At 48.1% G+C, this 22752-nt stretch overlaps 1 protein-coding gene across 1 annotated transcript in view; it reads right to left on the bottom strand.

Annotated features, from left to right (window-relative positions):
• Polr1A (RNA polymerase I subunit RpI1) overlaps window positions 1–22752 on the bottom strand; it is a 345140-nt gene that overhangs the window by 298509 nt on the left and 23879 nt on the right. Inside the window, exons 4-5 of the mRNA XM_077642305.1 lie at window positions 5341–5608; window positions 3785–3925 (exon numbers count right to left, since the gene is read on the bottom strand). Coding sequence (XP_077498431.1) covers window positions 3785–3925; window positions 5341–5608 — 409 coding nt within the window. The remainder of the gene's footprint in view (window positions 1–3784; window positions 3926–5340; window positions 5609–22752) is intronic.

Genomic DNA, 22752 nt, shown 5'->3' with positions numbered 1-22752 from the left:
TCATGAACTCCCTAACAATCATTCCATCAGGTTCCTAGAACTGCAAATAACCTTCTTTGACGATGGTCATTTACGCTAAATGTTTTTACCTAGAAGCAAGAACGCTCTGTTACCGTTCGGTTCTGCGCGCTCTAAGATTGTAAAGAGAGGCATTGTGATGAATTTTTTCCGCAATGCACTGAAAAAAAGCTGTCACCACGCTATCAAAAAGAGCCTTAATAATCAGTTCTAACGTTTGGAAACGACAGGGTTCCCTAAAAATCTTTTGAAAGCAGTGGCTGAATCACTGCTTCAGATGCTCAAGAAAGAACAGACGAAGCCAGCTGATGGTGGAGCAATTGAACGCAAGAAACTTGAGGTCATGCCGTACGTGCATAAAGTGAGCCACAGCATCAAAAAAGTTGCGGCCAAGCAGGGAGCGAGTGTGGTGTTTTCTGCCCCTTGCAGGCTTTCGGGTCTGTGCTCGTGCATTTCTCGAGGCAGGGAAAGGAACCACATTTGTACAACGCAGCAAGAGAACCGCTTCACGGCGTGTGTCGCTCAGGTCGTGTACAAGTCACCCCTCACATGCGAAAGAGTATACATAGGCCAAACAGGTCGATGTATTAATGACCGGCTGTGTGAGCACCACTCCTCCCTGGGGTCCGATGACGGTGCCAACTTGCCTCGCCATTGCAATGAATGTGGGTGTTATCCACTGTTCAGCAACGTAATGATTCTTGGTAGAGGCAGGCGTAAGCAAGAGCGAGAAATCTTGGAGGCTTACCATATCAGTTTGTCAGGCCAAGATTGCATTAGCACAACTTCGGTGCGCTTACTCGAGAAGGAATTTGCTTTTTTAGGCCGGTCACGGTAGAGGTGTACCTTGTGTGCCCTATGCGCTGTGAGTTGTGATACGGCTGTTGCGCATGCTCTGCTGGCCTTGCTAGGACTGTGTTTTTGTCTAATAAATCTCAGTTGACAGTCCAGTCGTTGTGGCGTGTACACTCCTTCTCTTGTCCCTTGTCTTTTGTGACTGGTTTTTTTTTTTCAAGATATTTCGCTATATTTGGGCTTGACTGTAGCACAATCCGCTTCCATGCCCTGGCAACGTGCACACACTGCTTGGTCCCGACAGGGCAGGCGTGCTGGCCGGTGCCCGACACCATGCGGCATCCTCGGGGCAATGGCTCCCCACGGCTAAATTTCTCTAATCAGAGGACGTGCAGCTGCCTTGACTTCCACGAAATGAAATGCTGGTTGTGTTCGATGCAACGCTTGGTCGCCCACAGCCAAAGCTCTCGGCCGGGCAAGGTAATAATAAAACAATGAAACCAGCGTTGTGTCTTACATCATCAGAGCTATCACTCGACAGTTGGTTCAGCAGCATTGAACCACTCAAAGTTTTTTTTCATGAATAAAAAAAGAGCATTTGTTTTCTGCTGCTAGCTTTAACTGAGAGCAATGCTCTTTTCACAGTCACGAGAGCGGCTTCTGCTACCAACTGCCGCTAGCAGACGACACTTTTGCTCATTTCCTCCAAAATGACTTCTTCAATTATATAGTCTCGGAGGCGCCGCAACATTGCTTTAAGGTTGTGAACTTGGTCAAGAGATGGCGTTTGCTATCGCCCACTTTGCGTTGCGTGCGGAGAGGAGGAGGAAACGGCTGAACACTTCATAGTTTTCTGTAAAGGGCTCCACCCTACAGTGGAAAGCAGTGGGGCTGATTTATCCAAGGCATTGGGGTTTAAGGACAGTGGAGGGAAAGTAGATTTTAAGCGGGTAGAAGTAACCAAGCGAAGGTGATTGGTGGCAAGACAAGAGTAAAATTTCATAAGTCATGGCTAGGTGGCTTGAGCCACCGCCCGATTTAAAGGGTTCAGCCCTATCCATCCATCCATCCATCTTTGTGGGAGAGGAGAGGAAAGGGTTTGGCACGAGGTTTTTGGCTCGCACATCACGCATCTTATAGACGCTTTACGGCGTGGGAGCATGGGCGCCGCCCTATTTGGTCACGTGACCATTTCGCCATCGCCGGCCTTCAGGCCTTCTCCTTCCGATGCCTGCCGGCGCGCTGGTGCCTGGCTGCAAGACGCCTCTCCGGCTCTCGCTGTAAATAACGAGCTGTCGGACAGCACGAAAACTTAGTGTGAGTGCTCATAAAATGTATTGGAACTGCAAAACGTTTGGTTCAACCAGCTCATTTACTCGTCTCCTTCAGACCGCCCGCATTGGTTCGAATGTGTCAACAAACCGCGATTAGCTACCCGTGCATACATATTTATTCAGCCAATTCACCATATAACGCAAATTGTGGACCGCATAACTTGCTGTCGAACTGCAGATTAAAAGCGGGACAATGCCTGAAAGCTTGCTTTTTAGAACCCAATGTTTTTTCCGAGTGAAGGAATATGGGTTCACAGCTATTAAGAACGTTCACTGCTCAGCATTGCGCACACGACTTACAACCGAACGTGCGCGTGATCGCCGGCCGATCGCCCAGGTATTTACTTTATCCTCCGTTAACATTCCGGCTTCCAAAAGAAGAATATGCATGTTTTTCAAGGGGCCGTTCAGAAGCTCGGTGACGTTCGACTGTGCGCTCCAGATTTCATTACCCACAGATGTAGCCAGCCGGAGTAAGCGGAAATATACATGTCTTGATAAATTTCACCTCTCTCCGGTGCATTAGACTACAACTGTAGAGCTTTGCACTGGGCGAGAGAATTGCATGTCGAAGCGCCTCCTCTGAGGACTTTTGAAACGCTCGTTGCCGCCTCCACCATGCAAGCGCCAGGTACGCACGACAGTTTAGTGAGCACTGTGCCGACGCCCAGAAAGCACTTATTGCAAAAGTCTAAAATAGCACCGATTATATACAGAAAAAAATACTTAATGAAAAACCATAATTTAGCCAGTGCTTGAAAATCTCTGGCATGCTACGCTGCGCGGGGGGAAGGGAATTTGGGAGATAAAGGCGGAAGGAGAGCGGTGCGGAAAAGGTAAAATAAAAAATAAAAAAGGAGGAAGATAAAATGCGGCCATTAAATGTGTATTAAGGTGCATCGGCAAATAATACTGTAACGTGTTCAATGTATTGGATCATTGTTTGTCGAAAATGAGAAAGGTTGCAGGCATGTACGCTCGATCTGGCATTCCCACAGCTACGCTGGCTCTGAAATAAACTGGCATATTGAATTTGTGAGATGTTTAACATCAACGTTCTGTTCTCCCTGAAAACGTCATGAAGTCGCAAGACAGCTCTTCGAAAGACGGCGGTAGTTGTGTCACGAAGTTTACCATATGTAACAAGTGCGACTATTTTTTCGACACTAAACCATAGGGACATCAGCTCTAGATATTAATTCATCAATACGCATGACATCCGTACCAGAGCTAGATTGCTCGAGTCGCTTGGCGTTCACATACAAGAAGCACAGCAGCGTTCCGCAGTGCGCATCGATGCTGCTAATGACAGCTCCGAAGGCCATAAGTGGCGGCTGTCCTAGTGGCGCCGCCTGCCGTGGAGAGCAAACTGCTCTCTGTAAACGGTCTATAGCAATGGCCTCACCATTGTTCTGTTCAGCCCTGAACACACTCTGGCGGTGAACAGACAACATGCATTACATAAGGAGGCCTGAAGGTGAAAACTTATGAGGGTGTTGTTGTGAGCTAGTTGGTATAGCATTGCTGAAAAGGGAACGGCGCAAACACAGGACGAAGAGAGGAACACCAGCGCCTCTCTTCGTCCTGCGTTTGCGCTGTTCCCTTTTCAGTGAAAATGCACAACTAGGCTCCCTCACCTCCATGTGCTCCTCCTGTGGGGTGGAGTCCTTGGCAGCCAGCAGTCGGAGCACCGCACTAAGGTTGTTGCAGCACTGCAGCACCTTGGACAGGCCGACCGTCTGCGGGTGCTCATACTTGCGGCCGTGCAGGAAGTTCATCTGCATGCACCATGGCCTAGATTAGAGTCACTAAATAAAAATTTAGAGTACCGGCACTCTTTCCTCTTATTGTTATGTGCCGCCGCCACGATCATTGGTCAGTTTGCATCATGTGGTATTTGTTTACACTGCGACGGTTCATGGGGCTTATGCATTTTCAGTCGGCCAACTGTGGTAGTCCTAGTGCTGCGACGCTGCAAGTGCTGTCAGTGACCGACACATTGACCAGAGATGCCGCGCTTCGCAGCATTTCAGATACACAAGAGCATACAAGGATGTCGTTTTGCTGCGTTGTTGGCTGTTTCAACTCGCAAAATGACGGAAAATGCTTCCTGCACTTTCCGTTGGGGAAAAAGGACAGTGCTCGACTACGCGCATGGCTGCAACTCGTGAGCCCCGATGATTTCGAGCCCACTCTGTACTCCAGGATTTGTGAGGTGAGGCTGTTTGTAGTGCATTTGTGATTTAAATAATCACTTTGTTTAAAATTTAATTACCGCATGCTGTTTAAGTTTGTCTCTGCGTTTGCATGTCGTTGTGCGAACGTCTAAACTCGCAAGGAACTCTGATTAACGCTGGTGCATTCAGTGTGGACCTTTGCCCCTTGTTTATGAAAATTCGAAATTAAGCGCTTGACGGATTTCACGAAGGCAATTTACCACAGTATGGCACAAGCAAGCACTTTCCTTCCTACCCAGCAGTGACGAGTCTGACCGATGCAATGCTTTACCACCTTTTGCTTTTGAAAAGGCTTTGCAGCTTCCTTGCTTTGGTGCAAAAAATATATCTTTATATTTCTCAGTTACAAAGTAAATGTGGTTTCGTATTTCATATTTAAAAAAAAATTTTTTTTTTCCCGAGCTTTCAAAAATCTATTGAAATTTACATCTCTATTCTGAGGTTACAAAAAAATTTGCTTTCAGCCACTCGCCATTTTCGTATCTACAAGTGCACTCGCCTTCCCCATTTACCACTGCATAGTATACAGCGTCATTCGTGATCTCAAAGCACATTCCCTGTAGGCTCATTTAACTTGAACGCTTTACAGGAGTACTATTGCCCCTTAATTATCCTTTCTTCTTTTTAAATGACCTAGACTTCACGAAAAACTTTTCCTCCAAATAATTTGGAAGAAGAGAGGGAGCACTAAAGGGCATTTCACCTCTTCTTTTGCAAAATTTAGTGGTCACAAAATATTCTGAAAAATGACTGCACCCAAAACCTCGAAATACTGAACTTGAAAATAATAGGTGGTTTACGTTATATGTAGAATGCAAATGCATCTTAAAAAGGTGGTGAGAACTTAGTCAATCACCACCATTTGCCAGCAGTGCTTCGTGCAATGGCTGTGTGTACGGCCTCATGCTTGTCAGAGGCCCAAAAACACACGTGGGGTGCAAACACATGCCACGCACCGGTCGAAAGCGGGTCGGCGGAACCACCAGTGCTTCCAGGAAGAACATGTCAACAGGGCTCTCGTGCGAGCGGGACGCCAGCGCCAGCACGCCAAACAGGTGCTGCAGTAGGGGCCGCTCGTGCTTCCACAGCTGCCGGAGGTGGACACGGGCCTCGACGGGCGTCAGGTAGGAGAAGGCGCCACCAGCCTCTTCCTCCTTGTGGTGGCCCACCTCCTCCTCCTCCAGCACAAGGGCGTCCTCCTCCTCCTCCTCATTGTAGCCACGCCTGGACCAAAGCACCACCCGTGTGAGAGGGTCGAGGGCAAACTCCAAGCAAGCAAAGCTGGCACAATCTGGCTTAGCAAACACTGCCATAAACTGTCACCTCTATCAGCAGACCATGCAAGTAAGAATATGCACCAACAGCTGACATCTTGCTCTACGATGCACCCGCCTATAGGCTGCTGCAAATACGTTTAGCCCTTTGTTACCAACAAGCACGTTCTTCTATGTATTTGAATGTTGCAGGTCAGCTACAGTAAAATTAAATATCTTCTCTATGAAGGCAGTCCGTGGCAGGCTAAGACAGGTCTCGGGGAGGAGCTACGTGACAAACTGGGAACGGCTAGCAGGGGTCTGACTGACGAGGGGGCTTCTGAATGACAAACCAAATTTTCAGTCAATGCAAAGCCAAGGGACAAGGCAAAACGCACAGGCAAAGGCAAAACGCTTCGCACAACAGTGCCGCTCATCTCTTGCTGCCATTGCCTTCATGAACTAAGCCTTGAACACATTCTCACGCAAAAGGACTCCTGTTGGCTTTTCATCTCCAAAAACAAGACGATGATGGGTAATGATTCTGCAACTGTTGTCACAAGTTTCAACACATGGTTGTTTTACATTTGTATTCCAGTAAATTGTTATGCAACAATGGCATAGAGGCACTGCAACCACCTCGCGTGCAAGAGAACAATGGTTTAATTCCTGGTGCTGCGCAATTTTCCACATAATTAATAAAAAAATAAAAAGTATGTGTTCTTGGATTCGCATAACCAGGCCTGGGGTGTGAACTTATCCCGCTGATTGCAACCAACAACACACTGCTGACAAATGGGCGAGTTGGTGCTGACTGATCTTAAAAGCAGCCGGAAGACACAACACAGGAGAAGAGATGGGCACAGGACAAGGCTGGGATGTGCGTGCGAACCCCAAAGCAGTGAAATGGCAAAAAAAACAATCGAAAGTCACTGGCACAGGACCAACCTTGTCCTGTGCTCATCTCTTCTCCTGTGTTGCGTCTTCTGGCTGGCTTTACAATGAATCAGCAACCCACTCCTTGACAAGAACCATATTTGGCCACCCTGGTATAGTAATTGGTCACTACCTCCTATATGAATGAATGAACGCGTTACATATACTACACAAAGAACTACACACACATGCACGCACAAGGCTACAAGCTTATATGAATACACCAATTAACCCTCAGCCCTCAATCTCCGGTGGCTGCAAAGCAACTGACCAAAGCAATGGTCAGACCTGTGGTGCAGCAGAAGATGCTGACAACCTCTGGCTCCTTGACAGGCCGCCATTGGAAAATGAACTTGCCAATATTTGAAGGAACCAAGAAATGGTACATGCTAAGGTTAGGAGACGCAAACAAGCTATCAGCATTCCATCACTTGTCACCACACTACAACAATCTTTGAGCTAACTTTATTAACACTGAAGATATCGGCGATTAAAATTTTTATGATGCTGCTTATCGCCTAACTCAACTGATATGCGCCGACGCGCCAGAAAAACAAAAAAAAAGGTAGGGGCTGAGCCCCTCTGCACCCCACCTCCTATATTAAATATTTTCTCTATGAAGGCAGTCCGTGGCAGGCTAAGACGGGTCTCGGGGAGGAGCTACGTGACAAACTGGAAACGGCTAGCAGGGCCCCATCTACATCAACATGCCCAATAAGGCTGACATCATCATGGTAGGGGATGAGTGGTGAGGTGTAACCCTAATCGGTTTCAAGCTACTGTGAGCAGCGATTTTTTACAATTATTTGTACTACAATGTCCATGCAGAGCTTTCAAGTTTCACACGAATGCTCATGAATACCACGTCTACAAATCTGTTGCACTAGAATACAGTCAAAACCCTGCTACAACGAACACCGCAACAGAGAAATTTCCACCACAACGAAGCATTTCCGATTCCCCGTCAGCAAACCATACAAAGCCATGCAATTATTTCCCCCCAAAATGAACGATTTTTGGAGTGAGGTTCCGATTTAACGAAATTTTTCCAAGTAAGCAGCTTTTTCTTTTTTCTTTTGTGGCACATCTACTCACCAAAAATGACTGCGCCTGTGTTGTCGTTTTTGTTCTTCGTTCTCCTGTCATGTCTCATTCACGTAGTCCTAACCTTTTTTTTGCCAATGACAGTTTGAACTTTCAATAGCACAGCTGACATTCCCTGCGGAACTGGAATTAATGTGCACGCAATGATATGATGTGATGCATGACTGCTTGTGACGGTTTTGCCGACGGCTCGGATTCCACACTTGCAAACCGCGGTCATTGGTGCAAGGTAGCTTTCGGCTTTTTCCTTGACTTTGCTGACGAAGGCATAACGAAAGCGTTCAATTCGATGTGAAGCTATAGTGTTGACGTAAACCAGTGAAAACGAACATTTTATGAAAAGCGGTGGCTAGTTCCAAAGCGCTTTTTCTGAAGCTTCATTGTGGAGCATGTTAGGCTTCGCGACACCGAGCAAGCTAAGCACGACGATCTGATGTCGGCCGGCATGCTGGTCGGCATTGCAAGAAGCCTGCCGCTGGCTGGGGTGCAATCTAGTCTAGCTTTTTTTTCTGTCTGGTGTACCCTAGCGTATGATGGTGGTTCCAGCCGGAGAATAAACGGAATGACACTCCACCAATTTCTTTGTACTCCGGGTCACAAAATGTCTTCGAAGAATCAAAACAACTACATTTCTGGAACGTCGTCTAAAGAATCAATTTCGAGGTGCCACTAAACGCGCAGTGATGCGGGCGCATGCACACGTAGTCAGTGCCTCCAGGCAACACGGTGTCAGCACGGGTTCCCGCAGGACAAAAGCAGGGATGCTTTTAAAATGCGTGAGGAGAAAAATATTCGTTTTGACAGAAAATATAGCGGGTACATTTATTACGCAAACATGCGCATGTCAGGCTTCCAGAGTACCAAGAAAATCGCGCCACGGCCCCAATTTCGAAACGGCAAAATACCGAACATTCATGACCGCCCTGGCTTTGGACCAGGACAGCGTCCAGGGCTAGGTTGCTTGCATCAGTACGAAGCTCCATGTCGGATTTGCGTCAAAGTAGGCCAGTACTGGAGGTGCTTGTAAGTGGCCCTGAAGACCTTTGAATGCTTTTTCCTGCGGGGCGTCCCAAGTGAAAACGGGTGTCTGTCCGTGTCAGATGCGTCAAGGGCTCGGCAAAACGAGCAAAGTCTTTTACAAAGCGCCGGTAGTAAGCAAATAACCCAAGAAATCGTCGAACGGCCTTCTGGTCTTGCGGTGGAGGAAAGTTAGTAATAGCTGTTGTTTTCTCTAAATCGGGTCCAACTCCCACGTGGCTGACAATGTGTCTCAAGAACTTGAGCTCGGTGCAAGCAAAATGACATTTCTCATTTTTTAAGGTAAGCCCAAAAGACTGAATGGCTTACAGGACTGTTCTGAGGCGCTGAAGGTGCTCTTCGAACGCTGGGGCAAAGACCACAATGTCGTCAAAGTAGACAAGGCATGCCTGCCACTTGACATCTGCAAAGACCGTGTCCATAAGCCATTGGAAGGTTGCCAGTGCAGAGCACAGACCGAAGGACATTGCCTTAAACTCAGCGCCTATCCGGAGTAAAAAACGCTGTTTTTTCTCGGTCCCTCTCATCAACCTCGATTACCCAGTATCCGGATTTTAGATCCATCGAGGAGTAATATTTTGCGGAGCAAAGGCGATCGATAGCATTGTCAATTCGCGGGAGGGGGTAAGCATCTTTATTAATTTTATTGAGGCAGCGGTAATCCACACAAAACCTCAGTGTGAAATCTTTTTTCTTTAGGAGAATGACAGGTGCCGCACACGAACTATGGGAGGGCTGAATAACGTCGTCATGAAACATCTCTTTCACTTGGGGGTTGATTGCAGCGCGTTCGGTGGGAGACACATGATAAGGAGACTGGCAAAGAGGGAGCATCGTGTCATCCGTAATAATACGGTGCTTGGCTAAGTGTGTTCTGCTAACACATGAAGTTGAGAAGGTAGCCCCATATCACTGGAGGAGATCTTATTTATTCCTGTGAGATCAGAGTAAATTCGGAAAAAAGTCCTAGTTTTGCAGTTAATCGGTAGTGTGCTATTGTTTTCCAACCAAGGTTCTCTTTAACTAATGTAATACTGCTACGGAAGTTAAAATTACAGAAACAAACCTTGCAGCACGGTTCTGGACACGTTCAAGCTTTTATATAAGATTAAAGCTTTGAGGGTCCCATACCGCACAAGCGTATTCGAGTACCAGATGAACATTTTCTATGTAAAGCAGATCTTTTACTTTATAAAAATTACGTCTAACGAGGTTTAACATACGAGGTGACTATAAGGTTAAGTATTCAATATGTCTATTCCATGCTAAATTTTTTTAAATATAGACCCCGAGATATTTGTAATGTTGGACCTTTTCAAGGAGTAGCAATAAATAGCAATGAGAAAACGGCAGGTCTGCAAGCAAAGAAAAGTTGATACGAAAAACAAAACGCAGCAGCTGCGGAAGCTTGCTAAACTTGTTTAACACGATTTCTTACTCGTCTGTATTTTTTTATGCCACATATTTTTGTGTGAACTAAACGGAAGATAGCATAATGTAGCCGTATCTGATGCGACAAAGCGGCTGCGGAAGCTCTCCCAAATTTTATGCAAAACCTGTAATACCCGGCCTCTTTTGGGACTGCAGATATGTGTGTGAAATAAATGGCGACGCAGCACTGTTTTTTTTTTTGTTTTCAAAGCATGAAAGCAAAATTCAGCACCCGAAACCTACGCAGAAATTTGCACACATAACAGTTGCAAACGAAAACACAAGACACTCATTTCCGGACGCCAACTTCAAGAAGTCCTCTGTCAGCAGTTTTACATAGTGTTTTGCATAATTAGGCGCAGCATCACCCACACTATAGCATTAATATAAGGACAAAGCATTAGGAACACTGAGCCGCATCTGAGAATAGCTGCTGTTACAGTCCACACCAATACAAACTTTCACTGAGAACGATGGTGAACAGCTCTTTAGTGGCCTGCAATTTTCACGACGAGCATTTAATATAAAGCACCACAAGGTGACTAAGGCCGAATTGGCCCTCATAATACATTGCAAGCAGACAGCAGTGCACACGTTCACCCTACCCGCCTGTTTATGGGAGCTGCGTCGAAGGCCCCAAGTTTGGCGCGCTGCCTGCCGGAGGACGGCCGGTGAGGCTCGTTCGTACACCACCTAACCTATTCTCTTACACCGTGGACATGACCACATTCCTACGGGTGGGGTGACGAGGATGCAAGCTGCGTGGAGTGAACCAAGGGAAGTGGGAGACGAGCAGCAGCCAGCGACTATGGCGAAGGAAAGGCGGCTGAAAACAGAAGCAAAAGGCTTAAAAGAGGGAGCCCACCATGGAGGAACGAGAGGCGGAGGTAGGCAGAAGACCAGGGTCTAGCCTTCGCTCACATTCGGCCACTGTAAGCGCGCTTCCACACCTGACAGCTCATCCAACGACTGGCCGAGAACGAGAGCAGCATCGCCGCGAAGAATCCCCAGCCCGGCTGCTGCAACATCCAGCCATATTCGTCGAGCTTGTGCCACACCAAGCTGACTCAGCCCCGACATGGACAAGCCCTACTGCATTCCCATAAGCGGCATCAAGCCAGATTCATCAATTAAATCCTACTCAAAAAATCATTTTTGGAGTCTGTGCATCAATCTCCTCATGCCCAGTGTGCACCCAGGGCCATTTTAAGAAACTGGTCCATCACACAGCACCATTTTCTGTTCAGAAATCCATGCCAAGAACGACGTCGCAGGCGTGGTATGACGAAAGTTGCCATGTACGTTTCTTCTTGGACTGTTAACTTGGAAGTGCATGCGCCAGTCGGCATGACCTCCGGCAGTACCAAGTCGGGGATCCATCCAAGGCATATTCACCTTTTTCAGAGTTGCAGCAAAATGCCCACTAAGAACAAAGTAGTCAGCACCAGTATCCACAAACGCTGTGACATAAGTTCCATCGATGGAAATGTTCAGATCAGTGGTTGCAGTTGTTGGGGGGCAGGAACGTCGCGGATTCCGGTCATGGCTGTGGTGCAGCACTAACTGGTTGTGGTGCGTCGGAGAACTGAGGCGTCGAGGCGGTGTGCCAGGGTCGTGGGCGTCGAGGCATCGTCGAATCCTGCAGCCGGCGGGGTGCAGAAGTAGGGGGATCTTTAACATCTCACCGAGCAACCTCCCCCCCAAGAACTAAGAACGAAAACCACGCAAAGGACGATACACAGGGAAGAAGTAGACAGGACGAGCGCGGACTTGCAACTGTTTATTGAAACACATCTTCCTTCCATCACCAACCCTACGCATGCGCAACAAGCAAACTCTATCTTATCGAGTTCAAGAACTTCAGCTCCTTCTTGTACAGATAGACCGAAGCCTCGCTTACACACTTCTCGGGCCCATATCTATCAATCTGCCAGGCTTCGATGACCTCACGCGTTTTCTGGTCTTTGGCCCTTCCGATTATCTTTGTACGCTCAAAGAGTGGCGTGCATTTATTGTCACAAGAAAGACAGTGTTTCGGCAAATGCATGCCGCTATTAGAGCCCAACGAATTTTTGTGTTCTTGTAGGCGCTTATTAATGCAGCGTCCCGTTTGTCCCACGTAAACTGAGCCGCAACTAAGCGGGATTTCATACACTACTCCCATTCGACAGGACACAAACTTGATTTTGTGGTTTACACCACAGCCTGCTTTTGTTCTCGTTTCATTGTTAGTTAGCGCGCACAAACGGGACAGCTTACAAGGCGCCGAAAAGAAAATTTCCACACCGAATTTTCCTGCCACCCTCTTCAGGCCATGCGAGGTCTTATGTATATAGGGCAGTACTTCAAATTTCCGCCTCTCACGAATGCCAGATTCTCGAGCACTAGAAATTGGGATGACGGTTCTCAACAGAGACCCGGCAGCGGCCTGCAGAAGCGACGAGGGAAACCCAGCACAACTTAGGCGTGCGACTTGAGCGGAAAAGCTGAGTGAAACCTTGTGAAAACAGGACTTCAGTAATGATGACCTCAAGCAGGATGAAGCAATTCCTCTCTTAATAAGCTTAGAGTGACAGGAGTCATAGGGTAAAAGGGCCTTTTTTGTTCTAGGCATGTACATCCAACACAAGTGGTCCGGTTCACTGAAAAACAATCTCAAGTCCAAGAACTGTAAGCAGGAATTCTCAGGCAATTCCACGGTAAAATTCAAACTGGGAGCCTTAGATTTAAAAGACGTTAAAACTTCATTAGTGACCTCTTGTGGGTTGTCATTGGGATTCATTTTTAAGAGTATTAAAAAGTCGTCTACGTATCGGAAAACTCGCGCGATGCGGTCGTCAGTTAGCGCCCGTGAGAGTGAACAGTCAACTTCCGCTAAATATATTTCAGTGAGAACAGGTGCAACACTCGACCCTATACAAATGCCTCGTTTTTGCACATAGAATTTATCCTGAAAACTCACTAGCTACGGGACTGGCTGCGGTTGGTGTGCTTCACTTGGAAGGGGACAGGCTCTGCCGGCATGAGGACATTCAAGGACTACCAGAACCTGGCTGAGACTACCACTGAGTTCCTTTGGAACAAGCGACGACAAAGCCTACCTAAGGCGCCAATGAAGCAGACAGGTGAGGTGCCTGTTATCTACCTTGGAGGGGCGACTGTTTCATCTGACACTGAAAGGGTCCTCAGGAAGGGACCTAAGTTCAGCCTGGAAGTACCGCTCAGCAAGCCTGAGCTTTTGGCTTCGGTTCACAGGATCGCTGACAAGGTAGAAGGGGAAGAGAAAGGGTGCTGCCTTTCGGAAGGAGTTGATTCAGTGAGCAACACCTATCAGAAAAAGAAGGACTGCACTTCCCTGCTGAGAAGAGTGGCTGGCTCAATTTGTGATTCTGGGCTACGGGTTCTTTTGTCCGACAAAGAAGGCGGCTTCGTGGTCCTACCGCGGAAACTATTCGGGGAGAAGGCACTAACAGCGATCAACAAGAACTTCCGAGTTGCGGATGTGAAGCCGACGAAGGCGAAGGCCAAAGCGGTTGCGCTTTTAGATGATTTGAAGCTTGAGCGGATGAAGAATGAAGTGATGAGTAACAAGGTACATGTGCTCACTGTGTTTTTTAGTGCAAAGAGTCATAAGTTAGAATGCCCCTTTAGAGCAATCGTAACGGAGAGAGGAACCTGGCAGGCAGTTGTTAGCCGATACCTTCAAAGACACCTGAAGAGTCTGTCGCCTGAAGACCCCTACAAGACCACCAGCTCGGACGGCATTGTGAAAATTTTCAAAGAGAGCATGCCAGGTGTTAATTATGGCTTCTCGGTCGACATTGAAGAGCTGTTTTATTCGGTTCCTCACAACGAACTGCTCATGGCGGTCAGCAACTGTATAGATGTAACAGTAGCTTGGTTTGGGCTAGTGGTGGCTTTTCGAAATATAAAGTTGCAAGTTAGCGCCTGTCCTGTCCACTTCTGTGTCGTCCGTGTCCTTTTTGCGCTATGTTTTCTAAGAACTGTATAGAGCGTTTGGGGGTTGTGGGGTTCCAAAATGCCTGCGGCATTTCGATAGAAGGTTTCATGGAACTGTTGAATGTGTACCTCTCCTCAACGCTAGTGAGTTTTCAGGATAAATTCTATGTGCAAAAACGAGGCATTTGTATAGGGTCGAGTGTTGCACCTGTTCTCACTGAAATATATTTAGCGGAAGTTGACTGTTCACTCTCACGGGCGCTAACTGACGACCGCATCGCGCGAGTTTTCCGATACGTAGACGACTTTTTAATACTCTTAAAAATGAATCCCAATGACAACCCACAAGAGGTCACTAATGAAGTTTTAACGTCTTTTAAATCTAAGGCTCCCAGTTTGAATTTTACCGTGGAATTGCCTGAGAATTCCTGCTTACAGTTCTTGGACTTGAGATTGTTTTTCAGTGAACCGGACCACTTGTGTTGGATGTACATGCCTAGAACAAAAAAGGCCCTTTTACCCTATGACTCCTGTCACTCTAAGCTTATTAAGAGAGGAATTGCTTCATCCTGCTTGAGGTCATCATTACTGAAGTCCTGTTTTCATTCACTCAGCTTTTCCGCTCAAGTCGCACGCCTAAGTTGTGCTGGGTTTCCCTCGTCGCTTCTGCAGGCCGCTGCCGGGTCTCTGTTGAGAACCGTCATCCCAATTTCTAGTGCTCGAGAATCTGGCATTCGTGAGAGGCGGAAATTTGAAGTACTGCCCTATATACATAAGACCTCGCATGGCCTGAAGAGGGTGGCAGGAAAATTCGGTGTGGAAATTTTCTTTTCGGCGCCTTGTAAGCTGTCCCATTTGTGCGCGCTAACTAACAATGAAACGAGAACAAAAGCAGGCTGTGGTGTAAACCACAAAATCAAGTTTGTGTCCTGTCGAATGGGAGTAGTGTATGAAATCCCGCTTAGTTGCGGCTCAGTTTACGTGGGACAAACGGGACGCTGCTTTAATAAGCGCCTACAAGAACACAAAAATTCGTTGGGCTCTAATAGCGGCATGCATTTGCCGAAACACTGTCTTTCTTGTGACAATAAATGCACACCACTCTTTGAGCGTACAAAGATAATCGGAAGGGCCAAAGACCAGAAAACGCGTGAGGTCATCGAAGCCTGGCAGATTGATAGATATGGGCCCGAGAAGTGTGTAAGCGAGGCTTCGGTCTATCTGTACAAGAAGGAGCTGAAGTTCTTGAACTCGATAAGATAGAGTTTGCTTGTTGCGCATGCGTAGGGTTGGTGATGGAAGGAAGATGTGTTTCAATAAACAGTTGCAAGTCCGCGCTCGTCCTGTCTACTTCTTCCCTGTGTATCGTCCTTTGCGTGGTTTTCGTTCTTAGTTCATGGATTACCAACTAGCCCCCCATCGTACACTCCTTCAATTCACTCCCCCCCAAAGACTGCCACTTCTAGTATTCCCGACTGAGGCTGGGCGACAGTGACCACGTCAGGTTGGCATATGATGGATGTCACAGAGAAGATAAATGTCGGGGAGACAGCAATCAGCCAGGTAATCACCAATCTCTGGAGCCCGCTGACCACACTGCAGTTGAGGTGCGTCAGCACTAAATCCCAGCAGACCCATGCGTCAATAGAGGCAGTTGTGGTACACGTGACCAGCTTCGCCGCAGTGGTCAGCAATGATCCCGAGTGCGCCAGGTGTCGCTTTGGCATGGACGCACCGGAGGAGAGGTCGAGCAAAGGATGCTGGACGAATGTAGGCAGGGGCCTCCTGGTGGTGACCAGGTGGTGGGCCCCCCCGACGAACGGCAGCAGCATAGGACACTGCCTGTGGCGGTTTTGGTTGGAGACGTTCGGGTGGCATGAGCGCTTGCTGGACCTCTTCACGAATTGTATTCGAAAGGGAGGACACTTGCGGTGCCTGAGATGTCGAAAAGAGCTTCTGGGCTTCTGGAGCTCCTAGCATACTACAGCCCGTATGGTCTCACAGAGGATGCCAGGGCTACCAGCATCTACGACCGCGGCAGCCGTCAGGGAGGATGGACGCTCGTACTGCTTGGATCGCAGCTCCAGGGTCTTCTCTGTGGTAGTAGCCTCGGACACAAATTCTGCCACGATTTTAGAGGGGTTTTGCACAAAGCCAACGAAGATTGGCTGTTTGATGCCCCTCATTAGCAGATGGAGTTTTTTCTCGTCGGGCATGTTGGGGCCAGCCCGCTGAAAGAATTTTGTCATGTACTCGAAATAAACAAGGGCACTCTCGTTTGAGAACTGCATGCCTGCAGAAGCAGCTCGGCTCATTCCTAGCGGAGCACGGTGGTGAAAGATGGCAGGAACTGGTTTTTGAAGGAACTCGACGTGGTTAATGTTGTCTCGTGGTTTTCGAACCAAGTGCAGGCTGCACCGTCCAACGAAAAAAACGCATGTTGGGGCTTTAAATCGTCTGACCACCTGTTGTATTGGGTGAAGCGCTCCAACTTCTCCAGCCAGTCCTCCGGGCCTTCGCCTGGAAAGCCTTTGAAGGTCGGTAGCTCCCGTGGCTGCTACAACACGAAGGACAATGAAGTGTTAGCAGCCTGCATGCTAATGGGGGTTTCGAGATGAGTGAAGGTAGTGCTGGAGCAGCTGGTTGTGTTCTTGCAGTATGGAGAGGCCCGAACTCTTGCTAAGACCTCGAAGCCTTCAGCTACCCTGGTGGATAGGCGTATAGGAGATTTCGGCAGGCTCGGCTTGATGGTGAGGTGCGCAGCATGGGACTAGAAAGGATGCAGGACCACAGAGCTTGGTGAGGTGAACGGCTGTATGCCAGCTGCTCAACCTTGAACACATATTTTCTAGCGCTTAATGAACACAAGGGACAAGAACACAAATACACAGGACGTACGCTAGTCTTCAACTGTCGTTTAATCGAAAAAACATTCAATATAAGACATCTCAAATGCTGATATTCAAACATGCGCAGTAGCAACGCCACGTTTCAAGAACAACAATTCTTTTTTTGATAGATAAACAGATGGGGTGCTGACACATTTTGAACCTTCTTTATCAATGCACATAGCTTCTAAAATTTCCCGTTCCGATTGCGTTTTTAGTGTTCCTAGAATGCTTGTTTCATGCAAGATTGGTGTGCAGGGTACAGGGTCAGGGTCATGAAACAAGCATTCTAGGAACACTAAAAATGCAATCGGAACGGGAAATTTTCGAAGCTATGTGCATTGATAAAGAAGGTTCAAAATGTGTCAGCACCCCATCTGTTTATCTATCAAAAAAAGAATTGTTGTTCTTGAAATGTGGCGTTGCTACTGCGCGTGTTTGAATATCAGCATTTGAGATGTCCTATATTGAATGTTTTTTCGATTAAACGACAGTTGAAGACTAGCGTACGTCCTGTGTATTTGTGTTCTTGTCCCTTGTGTTCATTAAGCGCTAGAAAATATGTGTTCAAACAATATCCAACTAGCCCAAGTTTCTGCCTTACTAAATGCTCAACCTTCCTCACCTTCGAGGAGACCCGCGCTCATGAACAGAAGAAGAATGCACAGTGTCAATACAAGGAAGAGGCGACAGGTAGGCTGCCCGCCACGCATGTGGGATGCTCAAAACCCACCACTGGGCAGGGACAAGCGTGCCCTCGTCCGGCTCCTTCCTTTGCTGTCACATCACAGCTAACATATACACTCACAATTGTGCTGTGATTTACTATACTGCAAAAGCAATATTGCCCTGCTAACGTGGAAGATGCCGGTGTGTGGTGAAGCCTCTAAAGTTAGTCATATGATGTGGGAAATGACAGGAAATAAAGGAGACTTTGTCAAAGGGTCACCTTGGCTAACCTGGAGAAATGAAATAAATATCGCCGTGACTGCCTTTCAAACTGGTGGCAGCGCAAACAGATCAGCTTCGCTGGCCACTGCACGAGAGCACCATCGCTGCAGACGATCACGCCTCATGTTAAACTGCAACACACTCTCATGCTGTGCATTGCACGCCGTCATCTTCAACAAATTCCATCATCATCAGCCTGACCGCTGTCACATGGGCATTTCGAAGGCTCTCGAACCGATAGTCTATCGACTCAAAGGCAATCGAGCGCTGCTACACGGGCAGTTTCAATGGCCATCGAGTCAACGAAGCAGCACAGAACTCCATCGAGATTTCGAGGGCCCTGCCATCTCCCAAATGAGTCTTCATCGGAGAGAAGTCTGTAAACCGACTGACTTTAAAACGGAGTGGCACTCCCTCATGGTGATGTGCTCAGCCTTACCTCGCATGTAGTGCTTGTTGCTCCGTCTTTTTGCGATGTGTTTCGTGGTGCTTCCTAAAAGCTTTGCAAATAATTTAGTTAACGTCAATAGAATATATATTCAATGTAATAAATACCGTATTTACACAATTATAAGTCCACCTACTTTTCAAAATTTGAAACCGAAGTGGGGGGGGGGGGGGGGTCGACTTAAAATCGAAACCAAAGCATCGCACCATAAATAAAGGCAAGACAAACGAGATATCAGGCATGCTTCAGCGTGGTTGCATTTTTGTTGTGTGGCTCCGTCATATTGTTCTTCATGCTAGCCTTGGGCAGCTGCTAAGTCAACGCGCAGAACCGGCATTCCCAACCCGCACGAGGCAGCCAATGGTAGCTGTCGATAAGCAGAAAACCGGCAACGTACTCATCGGGCCCCCGCATGGTTCTCGCCGTCGCTAATAATCAGGCCCGACTAATCGCATCACGATCCGTCACCACAGACTCATCGGAAATTGCGGAGAAAGCGGCCATTGCACTAGCTCTCATTTATTTATTTAAGATACCCTCAGGGTACAGATGTACGTTACAGAGGGGAGGGGTGGATACATATACAAAGTAAAGTTAGCACATCAAGAAAACAATAAAACAAAAGAAAATAGAACAACAAGGTACAAAATATAATTTCTAAGGCGGCATATGTGTCAAAAATATAATAAAAATGTAACAAGGAACGCAGTACACAATGAAGATAGACAAATGAAAAAATGGTTTAACACTATGCAAGAAAGGAGCTTTGCAACGCGGATTTAAAGTTTTCTTCTCCAGTTATACTTGTTAGTGATGCGGATAGGTTATTCTAATCATTACAAGTCCTGGGAAGAAACGAGTTAGAATGGGCAACCGTGTTTGAGTGTGGAATGTAGACCTTTTGACTGTGGTTACGGCGATATGAAATGTATGATGGGGGTTGAATCCACAAGGAGCACAATGTTGAGTTATAGTGGTATATTTTATGAAAAAGTGTGAGGCGAGATAGCTTTCTTCGAGTTGATAAGGACGGAAGATGCAAGTATGCTTTCATATTAGTAACACTGGCTGTCCTTTGATAGTTTGATAGTTATCTGCACGTCTGCCACCAAAATTCTCTCCGACTCAAAATCCGCCCTACCCAATTTCGCCAAAGGCCTGATATCCCGCACCGCGGCTCGGCTTCTACGCTTCTGGCATCCCACCCATTCCGTAATCCTTATCCGGACCCCTGCACACGCAGGCCTACCGGGTAACGAGGAGGTCCAATCCCTAGCCTGAGGTCTCACTTTCCGGGCCAGAGTTGGACCTCCTCCACCATCCCAAGAGCGCCTGCTTATGTTCAAAGATATTCTTACCTACTACCGAGATATCCGGCGCGTTTACGCACCGCCGGCTCACTCCCTAACCTTAACCCAGGCCTCTCACTGACGCCGAATCCGGACCCGAACTGCTTCCTACCCTATTCTCCTTCATGCCCGCTACGCCGATCAATTCCTTTCTTCTTGTAAGCTCTGCGGGAAACCGGGAGACTTCCTTCATGTCCTCCTCACATGTCCTGCCTTCCCACACCCTCCATCCCCGACCACGGCGGAGTCATACTGGGAAACTCTCCTGGCCAGCTCCGCTGCTGCTGACCAGCACCGGATAATTACCAACGCCCTAAAGCAGATAGCCCTCCAAGGGCTGTCCTTTGCCCTGTAAGGGCAGCCCCCTAAGGGTTGCCTCGTGCCATGTTAGGGGGTTTGCCCCCGTGTTATTTTGCAATAAATGTTTCCACCACCACCACTCCCCACATGTGGCCGCAGATTGCGTCTGCTGATAAGCGGCAGCGGCCCGATAACACATTCGCGTTCTACTCTTAATAGGCGTCATCCAAGTTTTTTTTTTTTTTTTTACTCTCAACCGCGCACCCCACGCTCAAGGGAGCACCGATAGTTGATGGAAGGACTGCTGTTCCAATCGCAGCGGCACCACCACTCAGACTGCAGCGGCGCCGGGGAGTGTGGAGAGCCAGCGGAAGAGCCAACGCCACTCACGCATAGTTTCTCTTTGGCTCTGGCGCATTTGACTACTGCCGGCCGCGTTTCACAAGTTTTTAATGTATTTGTGCATTGTCATTCGTCATTTGTGCTCCGGGTCCAGTAAGCGACCGGCGCTTGTTCACGGCTACAATCAAGACAGCTGTCATTCTTTACGCCGAAGAAACGAACTGCGCGCCGGGCCATAAGTTCGACGTTCACAACAGGTGATACAGGTGAGGCAGCTGTAGCGAGACGAAATTTTCAGCTGTTCTGCACGATGTCGTGATGTGGCTGTTTGCGAAGTGCATGATTTCGCTGCACGATGACGTTAGAATGTGCTGTGGGACCGTAGCAGTGATCAGGACGGCAGTGCTAGTGAGGACGATGGCGCAGGTGTGGACGAGTAATCCAGTGACTAATACATTTTCGTTTTGGAATTTGCCCAAGGGCGCTCCCGTGCACAGCAGCCGATAGCGGCTGGCGATAAACGGAGGCCACAGGGTAGTGCTATCGCGCTCTATTATTAAAGGCCAAGTGTAAACAACCTCCAAGTTTCTTTGTTTTTTTTAGAAATAAGATGTGGGGGAGTCGACTTAGAGTCGACTTATGATCATGTAAATACAGTACCATGCTTAAAAGAAAGCTGTGGCGATGGCATAGTGGTCTGAAGCCAGCGGAACAGATTTTTTTAGCACTGCCGTGGGTGCGGATCGCACTCCCTGTGCTTTATTATAAAGTTTTTGTTTTCTTTAGTGTCTTCTCCCAGTGCGATGCCAGCTTTCCGCTGCAATGAGGCTCTTATGCTGCCGCTTAAATTAAAACATTAATCCCAAACTCCCAGAGTCTGGAGTGAGCGATTCCTGTGGTTGCCATTTTAGTGCCCTAGTGCTTCCACTTCTTTGAAAAGTGGTTGTCTGCCTGTCCGAAGCCTGCTTCTAGCATGTAGGCCCGCTTGGTCATGTGACGTTGTGACTTCACCACACGCTGACCATCGGATTGTGAGCAAACTGGCCACCGTGGCAGTTCAATTAATGATTAGTTGCGAGAGATTCCTCAGGAACAAAAAGGTCTCACAAGCTCCCCCGATAGCAGCACCTGCCATCGCAGGGCAATGGTGCGTGTGGAGCGGAATCAGGACTCCCAGGTATTTCTTAATGCAGAGAATGACCAATTCTACCGCAGTACAAGTCTAAATTGATGCAATATCACGCATACTTACATTATACAGTCAAGCCCGCTTATAACGAGCATGAGTGTCACGCGGCGTCCGTTCGTTATATCCCGAAGTTCGTAGTAAGTGGACCACAGCTTTAACACAGTTGCTTGTCAAAACACAAAATTTTTTTCTTTGCGAAAAAGTCTGTGATGGACATCTGTTTTTGCAGCGCAGATCCGATGGGGGAGGTTTCCAGTTTATTTAAAGCAGAAGTGTGCTCTTCACCGAGGGCCTTGGCATAGACAAGTTGTCTGAGGCTCTCTATGTAGCCCATTGCTAGAGGTGCGCTTATGGGTGCTGGCTCCGAAGTTTCATCCTCATCCGACTCCTCCGCGTCACTCTCGTCCCGCACTTCTGAAACGATGCCCTCATCCGTGCAGGGTTCCGCGGTGCTGGCGTCGTCACTGACAGAAATAAGATCATTCCAACCACAGCCATGACCCCCATGTCGGACTCGACAATGCGCTGCCACAAATCACTGCCGGGCTGGTCATCTTCCGAAGCATCAGGCTCGGCATCAGACACTCGGCGAAGCCGGCCTTGCGGAAGCAGTTCCGCTCGCCAGTGACTATCACCTCCGCCCAAGCCGCTTTCATCATCTCTACCGCTAAATGCAATGGAAATGGGCACGGTGTTCCTGTCCACCATCCCAAATTACAACCGGGCCCGAGATTTTAACCAAACTAACGAAACAACCGCACCGCAACAAGAACGACAAAAGCGCGCAGTGGGGTAGACATGCAATGTACCCCGGCGGCAATCAAGCCAATCAAGCTAAAGACCCACACGCACAGTACCAGCAGAGAGACCAATGAGGGGCATCCGTGAGCGTCAGTGCAGCCACCTCTTGGCTCCCACGGAAGGCCTGCTTCACGGAGCGTGGCCTCCGCGATCGGCACCGGCAGCGGCACAGTTGATCACAGAGTTTGCACGCAGATTTGCAAGAGAATGAGGAGAGGGAAGCAAAGTTGCGAGGAGGGGTGGGAGGGCGATCTTGGAAGGCGCGGCGGCGGAGAAACGGTAGCTCGCTTGAGAGCAGCACGAAACGGGGCAGGCAGTTCACCTGCGATGAGGCATGGGAAAACATACCGCGCGCCGGGCACACAAAGGGGTCGGAGG

Source organism: Amblyomma americanum, chromosome 11, assembly GCF_052857255.1.
Source record: "Amblyomma americanum isolate KBUSLIRL-KWMA chromosome 11, ASM5285725v1, whole genome shotgun sequence".
NCBI lineage: Eukaryota > Metazoa > Arthropoda > Arachnida > Ixodida > Ixodidae > Amblyomma > Amblyomma americanum.
The sequence above is the reverse complement of the archived record's forward strand: the minus strand, read 5'-3'. Positions and strand labels throughout refer to the sequence as shown.